The sequence below is a fragment of the Scleropages formosus genome, chromosome 8 (assembly GCF_900964775.1).
Source record: "Scleropages formosus chromosome 8, fSclFor1.1, whole genome shotgun sequence".
Taxonomy (NCBI): domain Eukaryota; kingdom Metazoa; phylum Chordata; class Actinopteri; order Osteoglossiformes; family Osteoglossidae; genus Scleropages; species Scleropages formosus.
Genome location: NC_041813.1, coordinates 27,104,978 through 27,127,909, shown reverse-complemented (window position 1 = coordinate 27,127,909; position 22,932 = coordinate 27,104,978). Strand labels below are relative to the sequence as shown.

Below are 22,932 nucleotides of genomic sequence, written 5' to 3'. Positions count from 1 at the left end.
AAGACATTGTAATTCATTTAAAATGAATCAAGTGTGTTTTGAAGTACAGTTTGAGATGTAAAAGATTAATGCATGAAACTTGCAGTTTCTAGGTTGCTTATTATTCAGCATCTCAAACACACAACTCTTTCAAAGTTAAAAAGAGCTGCAGTGGACAGTGCACACGGTCCAGCGGTTGAAGACCACGCTAAACCATCAACGGAACAGGTAACAAGATAAAGCGCAATTAGAGCTTCCTTAGATTAGATGTCGCGCTGCCAGTAAACACGAATAAACCTACTGGAGTTTCATTTCATGTTGTGGAAATAGATGTTGTCAAGGCAATAAATACAAAAACAACCCAAAAAAACAGTGGACTGGTGTCATTAAAATGAGAAAATTAAAGAAAAAAACAGAAACGAAGCAGTACACTTGCCAGTGTGGCCAATTTAATACTGAACAGATGGAATGTCAAGGTGAGAGAACACAAAGGAAAAAAAATGTGAGTTACAAAAACAGCTAAATATCACATGGGGAAAAAAAATGAGTAGAAAAATTAATCAGTTTCTCCAAGACTGAGAATGTGAGCCTACAACAATAAAGAAACGGAACTTTTTCAACGAGGCCTTGGACGTTTCGCTCATTGGCACGCACCTTACGCTGTGACTTTGTCGGGGCCACAATGTCGTCTAGGCCTCCTTGCAGCGTTTTCCTCGACTTTGGTGTCGCTTTGGAGATGTTCTAGCGCTTGTTTCTCTCATGGGAAACCTTTAGAATGCGTGTGAATGAGCCCAAAGCGCAGACCCTACCGCTGCCCTGCTGCCCACCGACCCACTGGAACGACGCAAGAGGACAAGCGGCCGCTGGGGAATCTGGACGCAGCGAACGCAGCTACGCGGTAGCCTCGGAGCCAAGAAGTTTCGCGGCAAAAGCTCGTCCCAGTAACACGGCGCACGGCTCGGGCGGATTGGCGATGCGCTCGCACACACACACTCTCGCACGCATACGCCACAAGTTTGACTTGTGAGAAAAATAAGGCAAAAACAGTAACACGGCTTGTTAGGTAAAAGAGAAATGAATGTATTTAACAACTCCATGGCAATGCATGAAATGAAATGAAAAGGCAAGGAAGAACGTCAAGTGCTCTGTTTTGTTTTTATGGAAGAACACGTGTGCGTGTGCGTGTCTGTGTGTGTGTGTGTGTGTGAGACGCGTGGCACGGAAAAACACAGCCAAACTGAGACCTTCACACGCGAGCAGCATCGTCACTGAAATCACGGGTAGAGTGTGACTTGGCGGGACGCTGATGCTCCGCAGTAACGGGGGATCTCCTCATCCCGGCAGGAGGCACAGGGCGGCGAGAAGGGAGGAGGGCAACCCTTTCTCACCCTCCACCGGCGCCTCCTCGCTCGGCCGCTCGGCTCGCAGAAGCGCGGGGCACGGAGTCTGCCCGCGAGGCCGGAGGTCAGGTCCAGTGCAGTCGTTCCCAAAGCGCTGCAGCAGTGGAAGACAGGCGGAGCAGAAGGAGAGGAAGGCAGAGAGGAGCGGGACAGGCACAGGGTTCAAAGGAGACAAAGATGACCAATAACAGCCAAACCAAAGCACTCGATATCGGATTCTTTTTTTTTCTTTTTTACTCTTACGTATAAACAGCCTCAAACACGAATTTGCAAGCTGACACTTTTCATTTGTTTTCATATATCCCTTCCCATACTGTCTGCCGAGCTGCATAGGATGCCGTTTGCTTGCTTGCTTGTTTATTTTTCGTTACAGCAGAGAAAGGTTAATGGAGTTGGGATGTCTGAGCAGCGGAGACCCGGGACGAGCGGACGAAGAGAGGACGGAAGGACTCGAGGAAGGACCGCAACGGAACGAACGGATGCGAGGCGGAGAGCGCCGAGCAATTTACAGCGTAGCTGCTGATGACTGAGAATGGAGTGATGGGGGGGATGGGGGGGGGGCAGGGCAGCTCAGTCCTCCCAGTCCTTCTTGATGTTGAGGTTCCACTCCCAGGAGAGGTGATCGTGCTTGTCGTCATCCGTGAACTTGGACTTGATGTTGTAGGCGCCGCGAGCCAGCATGCCCTTGGGCGCCTCCTCCAGGGGGGTTAGGAACTCGTACTCCATCGGCCGCGGTCCGTAACTGCCCACCATATAGTCGGACTTATCAACTACGGGGGGAAATGGAAATGACAGAAGTGAGCGGCTGCCGCCATCGGCGCCATTGCTGACACATTTACTCTACTTCCCACCGACTGCGTGACCGGGACACGCGAAGGAGACCGCGCGGCCGCTCACTTTTCACGCCCTTCCTGAAGGTCTCCTGGACGTACTTGAGGCCCGAGACGATCTCCCTGTTCACCTGCGCAGAGACGGACAGACGGGGCGGTGAGCTCGGCTGCGCTTTATTACGCGAAGCAAATTTACGTCATGAATAACGCGCGTTTGTTCGTTCCCTTCGGGAAACGAGTGCGGTTCTCCGACTGCTTTCGGCCGCTTCGGTACAAGTTCGTGTTCTGGGCATAAATAACATTCACGCACGTGTTATGAATATGAGCTGTATTTTACTTAGAATTTCAAATCTTATTTTCCCTACTGCCTGTGCGCGTGCGGGTCTGTGTGGCTGTATCACTTTCGGATTCTTCGCGCCCAGGGCTGCCAAAGACCCCGGTGTCGACCCCCACGGCTACCGATCCCCCTTCCGCGGCCGTCGCGCCAACGCTTCCCTCGAGGAATAACTGCTCCGCGGTCTTACCTTAAAGCAGATCTTTATCCGATACTCCACGCCCTCCTTCAGCACGAAACACTGCGCCTTGTAGGACTCCAGGTCTCCTGGAAAAAACCGAGTTCGAGTTCAATCGGCCAGACGGGCGCGGTCAGCTCTACGGAAGTCCGCCAGACGCGTTTCGCTCTCATCGGGGGCCTTGAAATTTAAGCGTACCCTGATTTTAAGTGAATACAACAATGAATAAATGAGTGAAAAATTAAGGCAGGACTCACCCTGCAGGTCAAGGGAGAGGGAGCTCGGGGCCGCGTCGCACACCAGAGTTAGCTGTGTCACCTGGACATTTGGCACGGTGGCGTCTGCGGATAAATCATCACGGGCGTCAGTCACAGGCGGCGCAAAACAGCGACACGGCCAAAAAGCCGCTCGTTCAAATCCCGGCAAGCGACCCCCTGCCGTGCCGTTAGCAAATGTTTGGATTCACACGTGAAAGGAGAGGAGAAGTACGTCCAAAATGTCAAATTAGAACTGCTACGAAACGCGGGACGGCGGACGGGGAAGACGACGGCGCAAACGGCCCGTTGAATCAGAGCTCGTCCCCGGGGGACCGTGGCCGCAACTCCGGCGCGAGGCGCACCCTAACCCCTTGACCCCCGCCGACCCCACGTACGAATCCGGGTCAGCGGATGGAAAAGCCGGGCGGAGTGACGCTCCAGCCGCTCGAGAGCAGCGCGGCAGCGAGGTGGGGTTAGCGTACCCGTGGATACGGACACCGACCCCAGCAGGGCCTCCTTGTACTTGCGCAGGCTCTCATCCTCCTTGTCCATCTCATGGATCTCCTGCAGGCTCTTCTGGGCCGGAGCACGGTAGTTCACTGTGTCCGTCTCCTCGTTCTCGGCAGCGATGGCGGCCAGCTGCTCGGGGGTGGGCTCCTGCTCCGCCATGTTCCTGGGAAGGGAAACACGGACACACACCTACTGTCTGTGTGCTCACTTTACTGATGTTTGGTGCACATGGATATAAGTGTGGTACATTGCGTGTTGCTCCTGCGACAGACTTCAGTTTCCCCCCGGAATGAATAGAGCCTCGTCCGTCCATCGGGACTTGCTGACATTTTAAATATCAATGGGTGTCAATTTGCATTAGAAAGATTTGCATCGCTGAAACTAAAGGAAATTGTGTGTCTGGACTGTAAGGATTAACCTGATAAAGGGTTTCTCAATAACGAATGACCGTCGAAAGGTGGGGGAAGACTGCAATAAAGCCATGACCTCACACTTCAGCTCATAACACCAATGTCTTGTTCTGTCACATTGTATTCCACTAGCACATCCATCCATCCATCCATCCATCCAACCATCCATCCTTCCAACCATCTAACCATCCACCAATCCATCCATCCATCCATCCATCCATCCAACCATCCAACCATCCACCAATCCATCCATCCATCCATCCATCCATCCATCCATCCATCCATCCAACCATCCATCCAACCATCCATCCAACCATCCACCAATCCAACCATCCACCAATCCATCCAACCATCCACCAATCCATCCATCCATCCACCAATCCATCCATCCATCCTTCCATCCATCAGATGCAGTCCTCAAAAGCAGGATACAGTTGAAGGCATGCAAAAGTGCATTTGACAGCAGACGAAGAAATTCAGACAACGAAACACCGCTACAGCGTGCTTGTTTCATGCCACCATTTTGCTAATGCATGTGAATCAAGTAGAGGCCTCTAAAAGTTAAAATTACACACCGCACCATGTTCAATGCAAATACACTAATGACTGCAGCAGTCGGAGTGGTGCAGATTTATTAGGCTGTCAGGAGATCCAGGGAGAAATAAGATCGAAAGACTTTCATTTTTTAGATCCTTCATAAATGCTGGGAGGGACGTTGCAGTTGTGAGGGACAGAAGGAGCTCATTCCACAGAAGGTGAGGATCTACAGGGCATCGACTTTGGTCCCCTTTCGAGAGCGACCGTTAAAGTAGCGAGAGGTGGAGCAGTTGGGCGATCAGGTCCTGTGGGTTTGGCCACTTCATCCGTCTCGCTTCGCTTACGAATGCGAAATGTTTTGATTTGCTGTTGAATGACATTTCAGGGTTGAAAAGGAGGACAAATACAAAGTTGATATTTCTAACAGCTCCTTCCTCATGGGTCACGTGGTGAACGAGAGGACAGAAAAGCACCGACGTCTCTCAATTTCAGACGCAGCTCAACACTGACTGCGTGTCTATGTGTGAATACACACAAGTGACTCCTTTACTCCTGTCCCTTACTGTCCCAAAAAGTGGTTACGGTCACAGAGAATAGCAGAGGAAGCCAGAACCAGTGGTTTCGAGTACCACGGCGGACAAAAGCGCGTTAATGTCATTTCTCTGCTGGTGGGACAACGTGCACATTACCTCAACCGCTCCTTAAACAGCATGAGGACAGGGCTCATTCGCTTCCGGGCTCTGTGTGGGGCCCTTAGGGGCGGGCGCCTGGCCCATCCGCACGACCTGCTGGGGGCAGCTACGGCCCGCGGCGATACGCAAGAGGAGGGGTTCGCTGCTGCCAAGCCACGGTCACACATCCTCAGAAAGAACCGGAAGAGGGCAGAGCCAGCAGAACAATGGCGTGCTCCGCCAAGCAACGCGGACGTGGCTGCAGCGCCGCACCGCCGCTTTCGTCAGCGTCCCGACGCACGTAGGCCTTGGAGGATACCAGCTGTGGTAAGAGATCGCTTTTCTTAGCGGGTGTCTCACGGTGCAGAGACACACGGTACTCCGGGGTTCTCAATTCCAGTAGACCGATGGGCCCATTCCCTGCTCGGGCTTCTTTAAACACAGGAAGCCGCCCTGCCTTTCCCGCTCGGCCGGCCCAGCGCCAAGAAGGGGCTCTAAAGATCACACACATTTTCCACAGGAGAGCCCCCCGCCCTGCAGGCCTCCCTCCCCTCTGGTCTTTTTTAGCTTGGAACTGCAGGACTGCCAACAGCAGTGCGCTTTGCCAAGTTAGCCATGGGGCGGGGGGGGCGGGGGGCGTTTCAGTACACTGGGGAGTGCAGATACCAGAGCACCCTCCCTGCGTGTCAGTAATGAAGAAAGGGACACATTCCTGCATATACCTACCTCAGCCGGCCCAGCCCTCACCATGCAGTCTGACAAGACAACCATAACCCTAACCCAACTCTAACCCAACCCTAACCCTAACGCTAACCCAACCCTAACCCTAACCCAGCTCTAACCCAACCCTAACCCTAACTCAACCCTAACCCAGCCCTAACCATAACCCTAACCCAAACCCAACCCTAAACCTATCCCAACCCTAACGCTAACCCAACCGTAACCCAACCCCAACGCTAACTGAACGCTAACCCTACTCCAACCCCAACCCAGCCCTAACCATAACCCTAACCCAAACCCAACCCTAAACCTATCCCAACCCTAACGCTAACCCAACCATAACCCAGCCCGAACCCTAACACTAACCCTAACCCAACCCAACACAAAAGCTTTAACACTCCAATTTCCCACAGCCACCTAAATGCACAAGATGTGAAACAGAACGTGCAGTAAAAAAATAAATCAATAAATGGATAAAACAAAAAAGAGAACTGTAACATGGTAGCACAGATTCAGGCCCTGCCCAGACACCTGCAGAGGCGCTCACACGCAGAGAGCACAGAGCGAGAGAGCAGCAGGCGAACTCCGCTGGGCAGACTGCCTCGTGCTGCCGAAAGCACGTCCTCCGTTGAGCTGAGTCACCGAAAGACAAGTCTGTGCTGAAATCCAGAGCCGCCGATGACGCAGTGAGACGGCTCAAGCTGTAGCACCGGGACACGCCTCCTCTCCATCCAGTCCCGGCGCACTCGATTATTACACGTCGCAGTTCATCCCATAGGATCGCCGCGACGAGCATCACGACACCGGCTCTTTCCCGGTGCGCAGCGTTGCCTTGCAGTCGAAGGCTCCCGGTTTGAGCCCCTGCTCCCGCTGCAGTACCCTCACCCTGAACTTCTCCAGTAAAAACTACCCTGCTGTATAAAGGAGCAAAAAAAACATATGTCTTAGTATTAAAAAAAAAATTAAATGTAGCTCACTTTAAATAAATATAATAGTAATAATTCGTAAATCAGTTGCCCCTTCATCCAGGCCCCGGATTGGAAAGGAGCCCAGAGAAACACTTGTCTCCGGAGACGAGCGGCTCAATTGTACCTCTTGATATTCCGGTAAGCAGAGTAGCTGCACTCCCCAACCTGCTATTAACATTTTCATCATGAGGGCACTGGGTGCGGATGCGGGGAGGCGGGGGGGGAGCAGGGATGGAGAAAAGCGCTGTTACATAACCAATGGCCTCGAACCAGCGCTTCGGATTCAGACCGCCTGGCCCCGACCGCTGTGCGCTCATTCACCTTCCTCCAGCAGCATCACCTCACAATAAAGACACTACAGCACGTAAGAGCACCTCCCTAAGCAGGCGGGTACACAGGTACCTACTGGAACAAGCAGGCAGTGATGCGTGGACCTCATGAAACCTTGAAGAGGAAGTTCCCCGCTGTCCTTTACTAGGCAATGATCAGGCACTGAGGAAAAATAAGAAAATGCATGTTTCCCACAGACAGGCCGCGTTACACGAACGTGAGCCAGTTTGACGCATCGGCGACACGTCCTCCTGTGGTTCTCAGGAAATCTCAAAGCGTGGAGGCGTTCATAACGCTGTCACCATCTGGAGCCCGAACCTGCCAGCGCTGGTCTCCAGGTGAACGCCTCCCCACCGTTAGACGGTGCATCGCGCACGACCCCCCTCCGGCTTCGTATCGCAGAACTGCATCGCAACGTGCGAGAACGAAAGCGGCGCCTGGAAGAAATTCAGGGGACGACGAGCCCGAGCGGCCAAAAGCCCACGAACCCCTGCTGAGAAATACCACGAGCAGGTACTCCGTGGCGGCGGCTGAAAGGTCACAGCGCCCCGATGTCCACGCTCTGTCTGCGTCTCCAGGCAACAGCGGAACAGCAGCCACCTTAGCAACAGCCCTCTCGCTGCCGGTACCCCCATGCTGCGCTACTGCAGCAGGGAAGCGCAGGATCATTGCAGGACTTTCTTCAAATGGGTTCTGAAACGCATCCAGGCGCTTTATGGTACCGAACCGGAAGGCATGGACACAGCATCCGGGCGCCTCTCCCACCAGGAGCAGCGGAAGGTACGCTCTGTCCTCTGCGCTCCGTTGTGCGCTCCTGTCACACGGATCAGAGCCGTCAGCAAGTGACCAGAACCCCTCGGCCAGGAGTCCAGCCGGAGCTCTTAGGATGACAGGGAAGGAAAACACGGAGAGACCAGGAAAGAGCAGCGACAGAACAACCGACGCGTCCCTCCGGGACTAACAGGCGTCTCGCTGCAGGGGGGTAAAACACGCATCCATTTCATCAGCTTTTACACACTGCCATGTGACAACCTGCAGACACAGATGGGAGGTGACAGCTACCTGGGGGTAAGAAAGGAAGGCCAAGGTAGACAGGAAAGAGCAGCGGTCGCACCGGCCACCGTATACGTGGCTCCAGGGGAGTGTCGCCGGCAGACCGCTAACACCAAAAGGTCCCGACCCACAGCACACGAGCGGAGCCTCTTAGAGACTTGCACCGAACCGAGCGCTCCCGGCAACTGAGTATGGGAGCACCTGGTATGGCCACGGAGCCCTCGACGTCCGGGGGCCGACGGGGATGCCGACAAAGCCCACTGGGAAAAGCACGTGCGGGCGGCACAGCTCTCCGGTGAGTTTCCGGGCGAAAGGTACATCAGGTATCACCGCGGTAAAAGAACCGCGCTTGCGGCGGCTGTCGGTTTGAACCCCGGGTGGGGTTACAACAGGAGGCTTCTTTGCTGCTGTAATGCAACGCGAAACTACTACTTGATTGTCTTAAACCCGTTCTCACAGTCTGCGGCATGCTGCACACAGCTCGTACCGGGGTGGTTCACAGTGACACCTGCTTCACCCTAAATGGAAACAAACCCATAATATCAGATAACAGGGACATTAATCATTACGTCGCACCTTTGTCCAAAGTGCCACACCGTATCGCATTGTTTCAATGTTTATCCGGTGACTTACAGCCATAATTAAAGGCACTGACACAGTACGGTGTTCTTACTGCCTCAATTCGGGGTAAGGACCTTGACCGAGAGCCCTGCGGCCATACTGGGACTCACACCTGGAACCTTGAGCTCTAAAGATCTAATGGTCATAACCGCTACGCCCCCTGCTGTTGCCCAGGTAATACTGTCTGCTATTTCCACCTACAGCGAAAAGCAGCCAAAGCTTAGCAAGCTTCCTCCCTTTTTCACCAGGAGTCGGAACCTTCTCCAAGGTCCACTGGGAGTCACCCAGCCTCCGCTCCAGGCTCTTTGTTCAGAGTCCTGTGCAAATTGTGAGAATAATAAAAGGGGGGGGGGGATTGGTACATGTGCGAGGGTTTCAAAGCTCAGAAGTGAGTGCAGAATCTGAAAGGTGCTTCGAAGAGTACAAAGCAGGGGATTCGCCGAAACGTGTGTGAAGAGGGACACCAGAGGGGTGTTAGTTCAGCAGCTCGGGACGCCGCCCTCACAGAAGGAGCTAGAAACCAGAGCGGCGCCGCCACAGACAGAAGGGACTTTAAATCAGCGTCGCCCTGCCCAAGGGATTTGAGAAGCGCAGAGACGGGGTGAGGGACGGAGAGTCGGAGTCGGACCCGGGACACCATCCTTATTATCGGGCACGCGGCGCCTCACGAGTCACGTCTTCAGCTCAGAACACAAAGCCGGCGGAGAGCGAACAAACTGTTGACGGAGCAGCGATCGGGACTGACTTGTGTCCTGGCAGTGTGTGTGTGTGTGTGCAGCACGGCAACTTTCACTCTGTCACACACACACACGAGACATCCTCGTGCCGCGCTCGGACCGCGACCACTGACCAGTTTATAAGCGTGTACAGTAAAGGAGCAGGTGTGTCCGGTGTCGGGTTCTGCAGCAGCACTGACCACCTCACTGCTGCGTTCGCATGTGGCACTGACACACACGCACACACACACACACACACACAGCAACCCCGCTTTGTGTCTGTCCTGGACGAATATCTATGCGTGCTGTGGAAACACACCCGAGATGTCAGTAACTTTGTGTGTGTGTGGACGGAGACCGCTACAGGGCGGCCATTGTGGACCCTCAACACACTGAAAGCACAGAACACACCACCGCTTTGTTCGTCTTCTTTCACACACAGCGATCACGGGGCAGAAAGAAACGCAACTTTTTCGCTGCACGAACAAAGGTTTCCTTGGAGCATCACACCCCCCGCGGCGAGAAATCTCAGTCTCGGTCTGAGTCTCAGCCTCAGCCCCGGGTGGAACATGAGGATGTTCGACAGGGCAGCCGCACGCTGTGCGGTTATAAAATGACTCGGCAGATCACACTCCACGCCCGCAGCTACAGCGTACAGCAGAGTGGATCAACTTTCATCCACAGGCGAAGACAGTCACGAGTGGGTCGAGAACGCGCGCTCATCATCAGCGCGAAGCGGTGCCACAGCCCATGCAACGGGACGAGCAAACAATAATATGCATGATTTACATCATGATCATGTGTGATCATAAAGTTGCTAGAGTGAGTAACGCCGCACTCGGTTTCAGAGCATCATTCCCTGTCTCGTGCCCACGACTGCTGACGGCGATGTCCGCACTGCGAATTAATGCGCGGAGCGGCACCGACCGGGGCTCCGGCTGTGAGGACCTGAAGCTGCGGACCGAAACCGGGCGCCGGGACCCGCCCGCAGGACGCTTACCGTTCCGTGGCTTCCCGAGATGCGCGCGCTTCGCCTCCTCCGCTCCGCCGAGACAGAATGGCGATGCGCGAGTGAACCGCCCGCACGCGGCGCGCGCAAGTTCCGGGGGTGCGCGCGTCAGACCGGCACGAGGACGGCGGAGGCGCGCTCGCGAGCCGCTCACATGGACATGCGGAGCGTTCTCGCTTCCGAATTCGGGCCGGACCTTTGAGATTTACATTTTAGACCGTTGGGCAAGGTAGGGATAGTGAGACGCTAAATGGAAACGCTTTTGCCATATATACTCTGCTGTACTTCACGGCGGGGCCCCAGTTCCAACTGTAGCTTCTATCAGACAGAAAATATCCTTAAGGTTTGTCTACGCCTCCCCTCCCCTCCCCCTTACAAAGCACTGGAATATTGCCCCATTATCGCGTGAAAAGACGACACCCGGTGGAAAAACATTGTCAATGCTCATAAGTAGAAGCAAGACGTAGATTAACAGCACACTGGAACCAAATATACCAAGGTGGAACAATATTCAGTTTTACTTAAATGTCGAGTTCCTTTTCCTTTTGTGGAACTTAAGGTGCTAGACTCCAAGAATACAATCACACCGAGTACCAACTGATGTTCACAAATATCACTTAACTAATGAGACTTGAGTCAGAGTGGTTAATAACCTGCAGGTTTATTACACTGACAGAGGGAACAGGCACACATGCCCTACTCCATCAAACCAACAGTTTGACCAGTGCTTTTTTCAAAAAAGGTACAAAAACTTGAATAAAAGAAATAAAATTAAACTGGTACATGAATTAAAACCAAAAAAAGTTGTAAAATATCTTATGACAATGGACTGAAGTCCTCCAACTGCAGGGTTCTCCTTTGCCCACACATCACACTGGCGAAGGTGCCGGTCAGGACCAGACAGGCAACATCTTAACTAGTATCCATCTGTATGAAGACAAAACAGACATTGAAAATGGACTTGAGACAAACATTAAATGGAGATTAGTAAAACTGCTCAAATTAACACATCACTGCATCATTGAAGTATTCCCAAGCACGTCTGAATTTACACACTTCAGAATAGCACAAGTGATAACTGACCCAACTTGGTGAGAAAATTGTAAGGACATGGCAACACCCACAGCTATTCCCATCTGCTCACCCTGGCATTATAGGCATCTAGCTGGGCATCAAGCTCTTCTGCTGACAGCTGCTGTCTGGAGTTGTTCCTTGCGCCTCTGCCACGACCCCTGGTGCCACCGCGGGCACCCCGCCTCTGAGCTCCAACAAATCCACCACCCCTGGTCTTGTTCATGCCACCTCCAAGATTCAGCCTATAAGAACATTTAGCACAAAATGTCAAAATGAGGGTTTCAAGCTGCACTTCCACACAAATGACAAGTGCTGTGTTCCTCAACTTGTAAAACAACCAACACTGACATTTTTCATTCAGCTGACAGCCATTGTGTTGCCTCCTATACTGCCCAGTCATTTCTGCCCTTGATATTTAATCAGCGCATCTCACTGCATACTGGGCAAGACTGAACATTACACAAACTAGGAAATTACTGCTTTGTATCTTTCAACATAGAAACCATGAAAATGAGATATGGTTGCCCACACGCCGGAAAAGCACATTCAAACTGATCAAAAGACTGCTTTCCTTACCCCTGCATCGGGGTTCTTCTCTGTGCGTCTATCTGTGACGTGACGAGCTGAATGTTCATCGGTCGACCTACAAAAGAATAAGATTTGTGCTTCATTTTAAAACAGCCTTATGCAGAAAAACATGAGGCGGGTACTTTCAAAACAACTCAAATGCACAACCTTTCGGGTGAAAAGCAAAGCACAACTGCTTATGTTGACTAAATCTATATTAAAATGAAGTTCATGCTGAGTGTTAACAGGCCAAGGACATTACACTACACATTACTGTTTATCACAAATGCTACTCCAAGTCATGCAGTCTCCATAAAGGATGGGAACCCCAAGACAATCACAGCATGTTGCATTTACTTCAGGACAGTACTCACCATCAAGAGGGACTCCATTGTACTGCTTCATGGCTTTCAAGGCATCTGCTTTTCGCTCAAAATGGACGTCTGCTGTCCCCAAGCTGCGCCCTGACCGGTCGTAATGTACTGCCGCCTTCTTTAACGTTCCGAACTCCGCAAAGAGCTCCTGAAATTAATCAGAGGTCATCACAATCCGAAAGGAAACATTTTACAGCTGAAGGTAAGGCCGATCTCTCTCCCCCCCCCCCGCCGCCAACTACTTCTTCCAAACTTGTAACGCGACTGAAATTACACACCCTTACTGTATTTTTACATCACAACTTCTCCAGCCAGAAGTTGTGCAACAAGTTTACCTGAATGTCTGCATCAGACACACCAAAGTCCAGGTTGGAAACCAGCAGTTTTCCTCCAGTCTCCATGCCTGCGCCAGACGTGATGCTACCAGCATTGCTGCCAAAGCCGTTGTCAAACAGGTCATGTTGCCACTTGTCTGGGAGCTGTTTTGGCTGTAAGGGACCACAGAACAAATCTAACTACAAGCTCACAAAACAACCGACAACAGGCCAATATCAAGTATGGGAACTGAAATTCTGAGAGACATGCCAATACATGTCCCTGAAATGATTCAGGACCATCCTGCCCCATCTCCCTGATTCTAACCAACTCTGTACACAAAGCACAGTTACTAGTTCAACCCAAATAGCTAACTCATACATTTCCAAGTATCAGTTCGACAAATTCAAAATTCCCCAAAGTGACCACCCTAGCCATTAAGACTGCCTAGTTTTCCTTCACTCATCTTTGCACAGACTCCCAGCACAAAAAGACAAAACGGTGCCAGGAGCAGGAGAATATAGCAAAGCGTGATCATGTAGTAGCCCTCAGGGAGCCTTACTCATTTGGACCCTGTGCCATCATCGGCCTACAGAGACCAGCCAACGCTGCGCTCTTCTCTTCAAGGAGACGCAGGCGAAGACTTAAAAAATCCCTTGTGCGCAGAAGATCGCGGGGCACAGCGCTCCCCGTCAGGAAAGGTGGTGTCCGACCACTCCGTGCCTCACAGGAAGATCGTGCAGTCTCTGTGCTCCAGGGAGCGGAGCGGCTCGTCCGTCTCTTTCTCTGTCTGTGAGCCTCCATTTTGCGCCGAGCGGAGCGTCCATTTTGTGGCAGCGCCATTTTGTGCGCCAAGACCGGAGAGGTGCGGCCTTCCTTGGCTTGGGTATTTTCCACCATCCCAAAGCTGTTTAAGGCACTGTGTTAGTGTCCCACAAGTCTTCGGCAATTTTAAAGGACGTGGTTCTGTGGCAGTTGCGAACCAAATTCTGGAAACCATTAGCGCCATGATGCATGAACAACGGGGCCGACACAGAGCGGAAAGAAGGCCCCGGCCGCCGGTATCGGCTTCCAGGCCGAGGAGCAGGAGGGAAGCTTCTTCGGCAACGTGGTTTCAATAGGGGGACGGCGACATTCGAAGTACAAAAATCCTCTTTGCAATGGCGTACGAAAACAAACAAAAAAATGAACGGAAGGTAAAAAAAAAAAACAAACAAACAAAAAGGCAAAATTCCATTGTTTTGTTCCGAAGATCCACTCAAAGATGGCGCTGGTGACTGGAGTGACTAGAAAAAAAGCAATGCAAGCTGCTGCCTAACAGAGCAGACCGCAGAAACTGACAAGAACAGGGAACAAATAAGGACACATGAGCAATTCCCTTCAATCCCAGCGAATTGGCTCGCTAGGCACAGGGCTTCAGCTAGCTAAGGCTTGTGGAGGAAAGGACCGTAGTCGATTCAGGTATTTCGGGTGGCACGATTTCTCCTTTTTCCGCCCATTCTCTCTTTCTCCTACCCTGCTGTACGGCGTTGGTCTGCTTCTTCCCCGGTTCAGGTTCTGTCGATTCCGCATAGGGCCGCTTGCACCGCCGCGGCCCCCAAAGCCTCCGCTGCTGCCGAAGCGGCCGATGCCGCCTCCTCGCCCGCCGCCCGCGGCGGCTCCCCGTCCACGGCCGCCTCTGCCGCCACGGCCACCAGCGCCCCGCAGTTGCTTATTCTGTTTGATGATATCATCGAGGGACATATCCATCTTGTCATCCATGTTGGCGTTACTGTTAAAACTAAATATTACTTCGAAACGACGAAAATAGCCTTCTCCACTAGCACAACAGCTCTCTGCGCGATACAGCAAATACAATCAAATGCCCGCCTGTGCCCTCTTTATAGCCTACGATTAACGTCACAGTGACGTCATTGTATACCTGTAATGCAGTTAAGTGGGCCAACTTGTATTTCACGTTGACAACTTTACATACAAAAAGCAACGAATACAAAGCGAGTTATCTATACAATTAATAGAAAAACGAGAAGTAAAACCCACGAACGACCATAGATGCGACATAAGGTTATAAATGATTTTTTTTCCCCATAGAAATTAAAAATAAACAGTGAGTGAATTCCTACCAGTTTCATTTTTGTTAGCATAACATCGTTAATTCTACTCCCTTCAGGAGGCACTTTCGTTTCGTATGTATTTTCTTACAACAGTGAAACGCACAGAAAGTGCCTTTACCTGGAATTTAAACAGCAGTACTTTGATGAAACAGTACATCGTGAACTTAAATAAAATACAAGGAAAAAAATTTTGTATGAAAGCTTTATTTACACAGAGCACACTCCCAAATAACAGTCCTCTGAAAGTTGTATTCATCTGAACCGTTTTCCCATCTCTTGACTTGCAAAGGACAGTAATACGCCCTTTCCTTGTGTACTGTATGCATGGGGAAAAACCTCTTGTTTTCTGTTTTGCATCTGAAGAGTGCTGAACTTCTCACTATTAGCATTAGAATAGGACTATTTAAATACAAATCTGAGATTTGTTAGCTCAAGAAAAAAATTACATACTGCCCTTTAAAATATGCACTCCAGAAAATCATTCATGAAACATTTTATTCATTAAAAAGACAATTGTCTTGAGCGTGCCAAAGTAATAACCATATTGATGAACAGTAGTCCATCTCAAGGAAGACACAATGCAGTTGTAAAGTTATCACCACAAAGAACATTTCTTTTCAAGTTGGGGACCCAGCTTTAGCTGTCTCACGTTCAGTTGAAATACACAGTTTCACTATTCATAAAATGCAAGGCCTGAAACTGACACATGAAAGTGCATTTACAAACAGATTTGAATGTTTTAATTTGTATTTTAAATATTATTTCAATGGAAGATTGAAATTTGTTTAAAACAAACACATGGTTGTCTCAACCCCCCCTATATGCTGACTCATCCACATCTACCTAGCATGTCATCTATTCTACCAAAGTATACCAAATAATCAGCTGAGAGAGGATGTATTTCTGGGCTTTCCTGGTGTGTCTTGATACCAAACACATGTGATGTGCAAATTCTGTGTCATGAGAGACTTTGGAATTCACTGTTTTTTAACTGGTCAGTGCCACTTTCTCACAGCTTTGGTCCTATTAAGAATTTACAGAAAAGGGAAATATATATGCATGTATATTTATTCTCCCTGTCTGAATAAAAAAAAAAGAGGACTCCAGAAAGAGGAAATTCCCTGAAAATGAAACCCCAGCCTTGTTATTCTCCCAACCATCCAGAACTGAGGGCAGTTTTAAGATGCAAGGAGAAGGCTGTGACGAATGTGCGAGAGATTCATAAAACGCCCTCAAATCAATAACCTTGAGGGCTGAAGGGGGCAGGGCTATCAGTCTGGAGCGCTCGGGAGATAGAGCCATTGTTAAGTGTCCTCATGCTGTCTGACAAATTAACAGAGAGAACCATTGGAAGAGACATTCCTATGGAAGATAGGGGATAAAAGCATGAACAACTAGACAAAGACTAAGACTTCTTGGAGTTTTGTGTGTTCCGTTTCTTGATGTCAGTTAAGTCCACTGGTGTGAATGCTACAAGGGTAGAGAGAGAGTGACCAGTTAAAATAAAACCAAATCAAACAAACAGTACAGCAGCTATGTCAACAACAGAAAATCTACTCTCTCTACGTTTACAACGTTAAAAAATTCTGACGTAAATAAACATGACAAATTCCATCTGCCTTGCTTGCACTTTCATGTACGAAAGACATACGTCTAACTGAACTAGAAAGAAGGCCTTTTTAAAGAGAGGACAACAAAAACTAAAAGTAAAATATCTTTCTTGAGCGCTCACAGTGTAGAGAGGGGTTTGGCTTCTTTTCCACGTACTCCTGAGGTCCTCGCTCGCTGTTCTGTGGGGACTTTATATCCTTCAGCACACACTGCCAAGCTGTGGGACAGCATTGACAGCACATGTGTACATGGTGCACAGTACACACAAAACACATCACTGTAATTTACATTTATTCGCTTAGCAGATGCTTTTCTCCAATGCAACTTACAACGGATACTCTTTAGTGTTACTAGCCCACACACCTTATTCACCAAGGTGACTTACACTGCTACATACACTACTTACACTGGGTCACTCATCCATACATCAGTGGAACACACTCTCTCTGTGAGACTCACACACTATGGGGAAACCTGAACAGCATGTCTTTGGACTGTGGGAGGAAACCCATGCAGACACGGGGAGAACATGCAAACTCCACACAGACTGAGCGGGGATTGAACCCACATTCTCTTGCACCACCCAGGCGCTGTGAGACAGCAGCGCTACATGCTGTGCCACCGTAATCAGTACCACTCTTTAATCTTGGGTACGCATCATACTAATGGTAACCTTAAAAACAAAAATAAATACAAAAACAAACAAAATTACAGACGGTCTCCAACTTACGACGGGGTTACGTTCCAGCAAACCCATCAGAAGTTGAAAATATCGTAAGTCGAAAATGCATTCATCACACCTAACCTACCAAACATCATAGCCTAGCATACGTGAAATGGCCATTAAAGGCTTGCGACCTTCATGCTGAGCAAGGTACTTACCCTAAAGTGCTCCAGTAAAAGTACCCAGTTGTATAAATGGGTAAATAATAGTAGGTAGCTTAACGCTTTAAGTCACTTTGGAATTGACCGGTAAATGATAAAATGTAAATGTTCAAGCAGCCTGGCTCAGTCTTCTCTGTTGGCATGGAAGCTGTTACTCACTGTCATGAATGAAGCGCACGTTTTCCTCGTGTGCTGGTGTGAAGAGCTCATTTGTGTTCGGTGGAGAGCGAGGGCTTGAAGTCCGTCTATAGTTGAGAACCATTCTAGGGGTCGATGAACTACAAGAGGACAACTCGTCACCACTCAGCAGCAGACAGGCAACGCAATAGTAAGTACAGCAATCCATTCTATGAAGAAGTACTACAGAATCAAGTGAGAAATTAGTCACCCATCACTTACTTGTTCATCTTTGTCCCCCTTCACACAGCTCACAGTTTGGTCTCTGGTTGATGTCAGTTTCTGATGTTTTCCTACAAAATAAACCACCATGTCATTTACAATATTTACAATATGATAATAATAATAATAATAATACAACAGAGAGGGATTAAAAGTGGGAACCTTCAGATTGCAAGCTGACAACCCATACCAGCACACTACCTGCTGTCAAGTAAAATCACCATAACAAACTTATTATATAATCAATGTATAATTAATACATACAATATATATATGGTATATATAAATCTTGCAGTTGATTCTCTTACTCTTACAGAGAATAGGTATAATAAGCAATACGGGTACTACAGAGAGACTTTGTGGATAGATTTCAACCCTTTTGCGTTTTAATGTGACATTTTACATCCAGCAGCAATAAGACCTTTTAATTACCAATGTCACAGTATAAAGATTTAAAATTATGGTTGCTTGGAGCTAAAAATCTTATGCCCCCCAAATATCTAAACGGCTACTCAAGAGCCATTTCATGTATACTTCCAGAACAGTACTCTCTCCTCGTTGCCCAACTGGCTAAGGGTGTCACTGTGTGTCAGTGTATATTTTAAATGTAAACTAAGTGGCTGAGGATCCGTACAGGTTTTCCGTTAATTCTTTTTATAGTTATACATATATTTTCAGGACACTGTTAAGTAGTTGCACAGCACACGCAGGAAAAATTTGCAGGGTAAAATCTTCAAATATCGATGCAATGTGGTGTTGCCAATCCTTCAACCGCCGATGGGATTTATTAATTTAGACGGTCACTGTGTCTCTAACAACAATGTGAGGCATCATCACGTCTGAGGAACTGTTAGTTAAGCCCCCAGAGCAGAGAAATATAACGCTAGTTAACTATTCATCATATTTAAATTAAACAGATCGCAATTGTGGAAGAGCCGTTTTATCTCCAAATGAAATACCTACTTATCCTCATTTTATATGCTAATAAATAAATCGGGTATCGCCTCTTCTTCTTCTTCTGGTACATGATCGAGCAAAAACGTGTTTTACAACAATCCCGATCGCGTTTCCATGCACAGCACATTGTGATTGTTTACTCTGAGTTGTACGGCACTTTGGAGAAAACGTTTCTGTCAGTTGCATAATCATGTATTTCAAAATGGATGAACTGAGTCTTACTGAACCAGTAAATATGATCCACCGCTACCATCATCTCTGACAAGCTAACGGTCAACGCCGGCAAAAACAACACTGTCGAGTTGGCGTTATAAAATGCCCCAGAAGTCATTTCCGGAATAAAGTAGTACAACGAGATCAATTGAACTTTGTCAATCGCATGTTAACATACTTACAAACTCCAGTTATTTATGATACTCTCTTCCTTTGTTTGTTTTTCTTTCACTTTCTATGCTTTGATTCACCACGGGCCTCCCTCAGTCGCAACGTTGCCAATGCCAACCAACACCTTCCGGGTGCCACCGGAAACGGAAACGAGACTCCCCTAGTCTGAGAGGGGCTAGAAATTGAGAGACGCAGCTATGATGTACTATGTTTTACTAGGTTGAGGAATCGTTCCCGAAAATATAGAATTATCCCGTCTACAGCGTGTAACATACTACTTCACTATGTACATATATTTTCGAAGCTTGAAATTAATACAATAATTCAAAGCAAATTTTCATAATTAATTGAAGCTCCCTGTCCTGTTCAGTGCAACAAAAATATTTTAACACTACAGTCATTCTTAATAGGGCTTTGTGCATTATGGATATTTTCGCTATAAGAATACTTTGATGGGGTTTTTATTTGGAGCAGAAGCACCTTTAAGTGCTTCTTGATTAAAAAATGTGTTGGGGGCTGTTCAGTTAAGCTTAATGTACCCCTAATATTTGTGTATAAATCCACTGAATACTATTGCTAATAGTTGACAAGGTGAACTATTTACTCTTGACACATCACTTACTTTGACACAACTTGAAAACATATAAACCAGTATTATTTTTTCTGTTGTTTAGATGACAAACTGAAATTTAAAGTATAGAAACATTCACTTTTGGTTTTGCAGTAACTTTGTACTCTTCTTAATAATAATTTAGTATGTAACAGCAAAAAACAATATACAAATGAGACAAAACATTTCCATATGACTGTCTTAAAAAACTTTATTAAAAGGGTATTTTGTGAGAAAAGAAATGTTTTAAGACTTTTCCAAAAAATGTTAATGGCCATGTTGCCATTTTAGTTAAGAAAAATGCTTGAAAACCTAAATATCAGTGTTCTCAGGTCCACAATGGTTCTGAACTCATTGCATAAATTCTCTTTTTAATGAAGAATACTGTAACCAAAATACGGTCTTTCTCAACTAAAACAAGACAAAAAGGCAAGAAAATCAAACAAATGCCCCAAGACAAGTTACACCGAAGGCTTCACTCACGACTTTTATCTAAATCTTCCTGGGTTTTGTGAAAAAGATAAAAATTAAAAGTGCAACCACTTTTTACTCTTTTCAACAAGTAAACAACAAATGTATGTCCTGGATGATGAGAATGGCCACAAACATGCTGTTGCTACCATATTCTGTTGAGTCTCACAAATGGGCACCTGAGGGAACAATTCTGCAGCGATGTAGCCACTGTCCACAACATCCTTGAGACCTCTCCAGGGCTGTTTGTAGCATTTTTACCCATTTAAACTTTGGAAAGGAGAAGACACTACATCTCTCTAAGACATGCCCATCTCCTACACACAATCACATTTTTTGTATATGCTGGTGGACATGTGCAATGTGACATTTCTCCAAATACGTCAAGCTTCTCTATAATGCAAAATTCAAATATTTCTCTAAGCGCTATTTCTATTTTTTCAGATATTTAAGATGGCAGTATGATGCTAGCCCCAGGAGAGACAGATGGGGTTGGTTTAAATAACAGACAAGAAATTAAGACATCCACAAAGGAATTACAGCACAGAAAACAGCAACCCTTTGCTCTCAATACAAGGGTGAACCGCTCACCCCAGCAAACCAGATTTACTTTCTAGTTCTAAATGAGAAACAAGGAATCAAGACATGTCAGTGCTTATTTGATTTCAGGTGCTGGTTCTTTTGCTATGGCAATCAGTAAGCCAGAGGTTTAGACTTGGTCCAGGCTGTCTGAGAGTCTGGATTCAGACACAGCCAACCTCAAATAGCCGGACAAGCTCCTTACATTCGGGGTCAATGAGGTCTACTGGCTTTTCACCACTCTCATTCATCACCTCCATGCTAGCCCCCTGAGAAAGCAGGAACCTGGGGAAGATTGAAAAAACAGGTCAACACCCATCCCACATGGAGTCTATATGTGGGGAAAATACTTTTTTATGTTACTGGTGCGTATGAGTACATTTTGTGTGTGGGATTATGTCCATGACATTGGTGTATGTCTCAGTTTGTGTGTATACATGTGTGTATGTGTCCATGTCATTTTGAGCATGTGCATTCATGTGAGTCCATGCCACCACCTCACCGGGCAATGTCTGGGAAGCTGTCGCTGCAGGCTATGTGAAGAGGAGTCCAGCCATCCTCATCCCTCTGGTGTATGTCTGCCCCATACTTCACCAGTAGCTTCACACACTCCAGGTTTCCTGAGAGGACAGCCTCATGCAGCGCTGCCATACCTGAGGGAGGTGGTGCACATCAGTATGGAAAACCCATAGAAACACCACACGGGAATGCTACATGAAGAGTCAAATCTAAGCCTGCAGCTGAGGGTCCCCAGTTTCATTTGAGATTTATTATAAAACATGGAAAAAACATAAAATTGTCCATCTAGTTTTTTCAGTGGTAGAGACATTTTTTTAAGTGTGATGAAATATTCAGATACTAAAGAAGTTCAGAGGAAAAGTCCAGTGTTTCTAGGGGAAACAACGTGTTTGTTGCTCACTACAAATCCTGCTGTGTTTATGGGAACTGCTGAAGCAGAAGAAGCATAGAACGAGGCCCCAGTAAACACCTTGAACCCAGAACCCTTTGTGAATAATCCTTGAAAGCTAGGGATGAAACTCACCGGACAGGTAGACGGTATCCAGCCGCACCTTCCTAGCCCTGATGAATCGACCAATCTGCTCCAGGTCCCCCTGTCGAATGTGGTCCTGGAAGACGACGTCATTGGGAAAGTGGACGGTGCGTGCTGGCTTGACTGACGCCATGGAAGGCTTATGGTCTGAAGTGGTGTACCGTGTAGAGCTGCACTGAGTACGGGTGTACCGCGTTGGTGTGTACTGCCTGGGGGTGTACTGTGAAGATGTGTAATGCCGTTGTGCGTAGTGAGTGGGCGTGTAAGGTGAAAGTGTGTACTTTGCTGGTGTGTAGTGACTGTGCTGCATGCTCGACAACATGGGGTAATGGAAACTGTCCTTCATGATTGCACTCGGTTTCACTGTCTTCCTTTCCCGCTTTGAACGGTTCGGGAAACAGAAGAGGAAGAAGAAGTCCAAGAAAACTGTACAATCCAGATAAGTCAAAATTGCAAATATCCTCTGCACTTCAGTACACTTTCTTCAGTACTCTGTTTGATATATTTCCTTTACATGTCCTCCCTTCACTGTCTTGTGTGCCAGCACTCCTCTCTCTATGGGTCCTGTAAGTCTCTTTTCAGATTACTGTCAGACAGTGGGAAAAGTCCTCTGATGATCATGTGCTTGCTAGTCTTCTATATACCCTCTCAGAGGTTATTTTAGGGGCCATCACCTCACATATCAAGTGCCTTTGGTGGCAAAATGAGTGGCTGCTGACTTGTCCCTCCCACCACCCAGTCACAAGCCACTGAGCCCCGTTACAACTCATGAGTCCAAAACAGCCAGGGAAGGGTGCAGGAGAGGATAGGTATTTGTTCAGCACGACCCCCCGAGACCTTCAGTTATACTTCTAAAGATTAAAACCTTTCCGAACATTTCACTCTACAGATCCACAATTCTAAATGAAGCCACTGGTGGAGTGGCTAAGAAACAGGACATGTGAACTGAATGTTTTCTTTGATGCAGTTTGGTTCATGTACCTTTGTTAAGAGTGTAATGTCAGTCCAGTCTCACCTT

The 22,932-nt window shown here is 48.0% G+C and overlaps 4 protein-coding genes across 5 annotated transcripts; all 4 read right to left on the bottom strand.

Annotated features, from left to right (window-relative positions):
• Positions 1-406: 406 nt before the first annotated feature.
• On the bottom strand, positions 407-10,888 carry LOC108936700 (rho GDP-dissociation inhibitor 1-like). The gene is made up of 6 exons (XM_029254462.1): positions 10,515-10,888; positions 3,461-3,651; positions 2,979-3,062; positions 2,734-2,810; positions 2,277-2,340; positions 407-2,149 (listed from the first exon to the last, which is right to left on the bottom strand). The coding sequence occupies exons 2-6, from the start codon at positions 3,645-3,647 to the stop codon at positions 1,950-1,952; spliced, it is 612 nt and encodes a 203-aa protein (XP_029110295.1). The 5' UTR covers positions 3,648-3,651; positions 10,515-10,888; the 3' UTR covers positions 407-1,949.
• Positions 10,889-11,165: 277 nt separating this feature from the next.
• Positions 11,166-14,728, bottom strand: LOC108936956 (THO complex subunit 4-like). Its single transcript, XM_018756620.2, has 6 exons — positions 14,369-14,728; positions 12,874-13,026; positions 12,539-12,686; positions 12,174-12,240; positions 11,668-11,839; positions 11,166-11,450 (listed from the first exon to the last, which is right to left on the bottom strand). Exons 1-6 carry the CDS (start codon positions 14,612-14,614, stop codon positions 11,436-11,438), a joined length of 801 nt encoding a protein of 266 aa, XP_018612136.2. The 5' UTR covers positions 14,615-14,728; the 3' UTR covers positions 11,166-11,435.
• A 473-nt stretch (positions 14,729-15,201) lies between these two features.
• Positions 15,202-19,342, bottom strand: LOC108936773 (mapk-regulated corepressor-interacting protein 1-like). Its single transcript, XM_018756340.1, has 5 exons — positions 19,215-19,342; positions 17,863-17,933; positions 17,623-17,741; positions 16,700-16,795; positions 15,202-16,437 (listed from the first exon to the last, which is right to left on the bottom strand). The coding sequence occupies exons 2-5, from the start codon at positions 17,868-17,870 to the stop codon at positions 16,373-16,375; spliced, it is 288 nt and encodes a 95-aa protein (XP_018611856.1). The 5' UTR covers positions 17,871-17,933; positions 19,215-19,342; the 3' UTR covers positions 15,202-16,372.
• ppp1r27a (protein phosphatase 1, regulatory subunit 27a) lies at positions 17,863-22,581 on the bottom strand. 2 transcript variants are annotated; one of them, XM_018756330.2, is made up of 4 exons: positions 21,906-22,579; positions 21,366-21,516; positions 21,069-21,148; positions 17,863-17,933 (listed from the first exon to the last, which is right to left on the bottom strand). In XM_018756330.2, coding segments are annotated over exons 1-4 (588 nt in total). In that variant the 5' UTR covers positions 22,261-22,579; the 3' UTR covers positions 17,863-17,931. The 2 variants fall into 2 exon arrangements, with proteins under 2 accessions (XP_018611846.1, XP_018611838.1); XM_018756322.2 differs by lacking the exon at positions 17,863-17,933 and having other exon boundaries at positions 20,040-21,148; positions 21,906-22,581.
• Between the last annotated feature and the right edge of the window lie 351 nt (positions 22,582-22,932).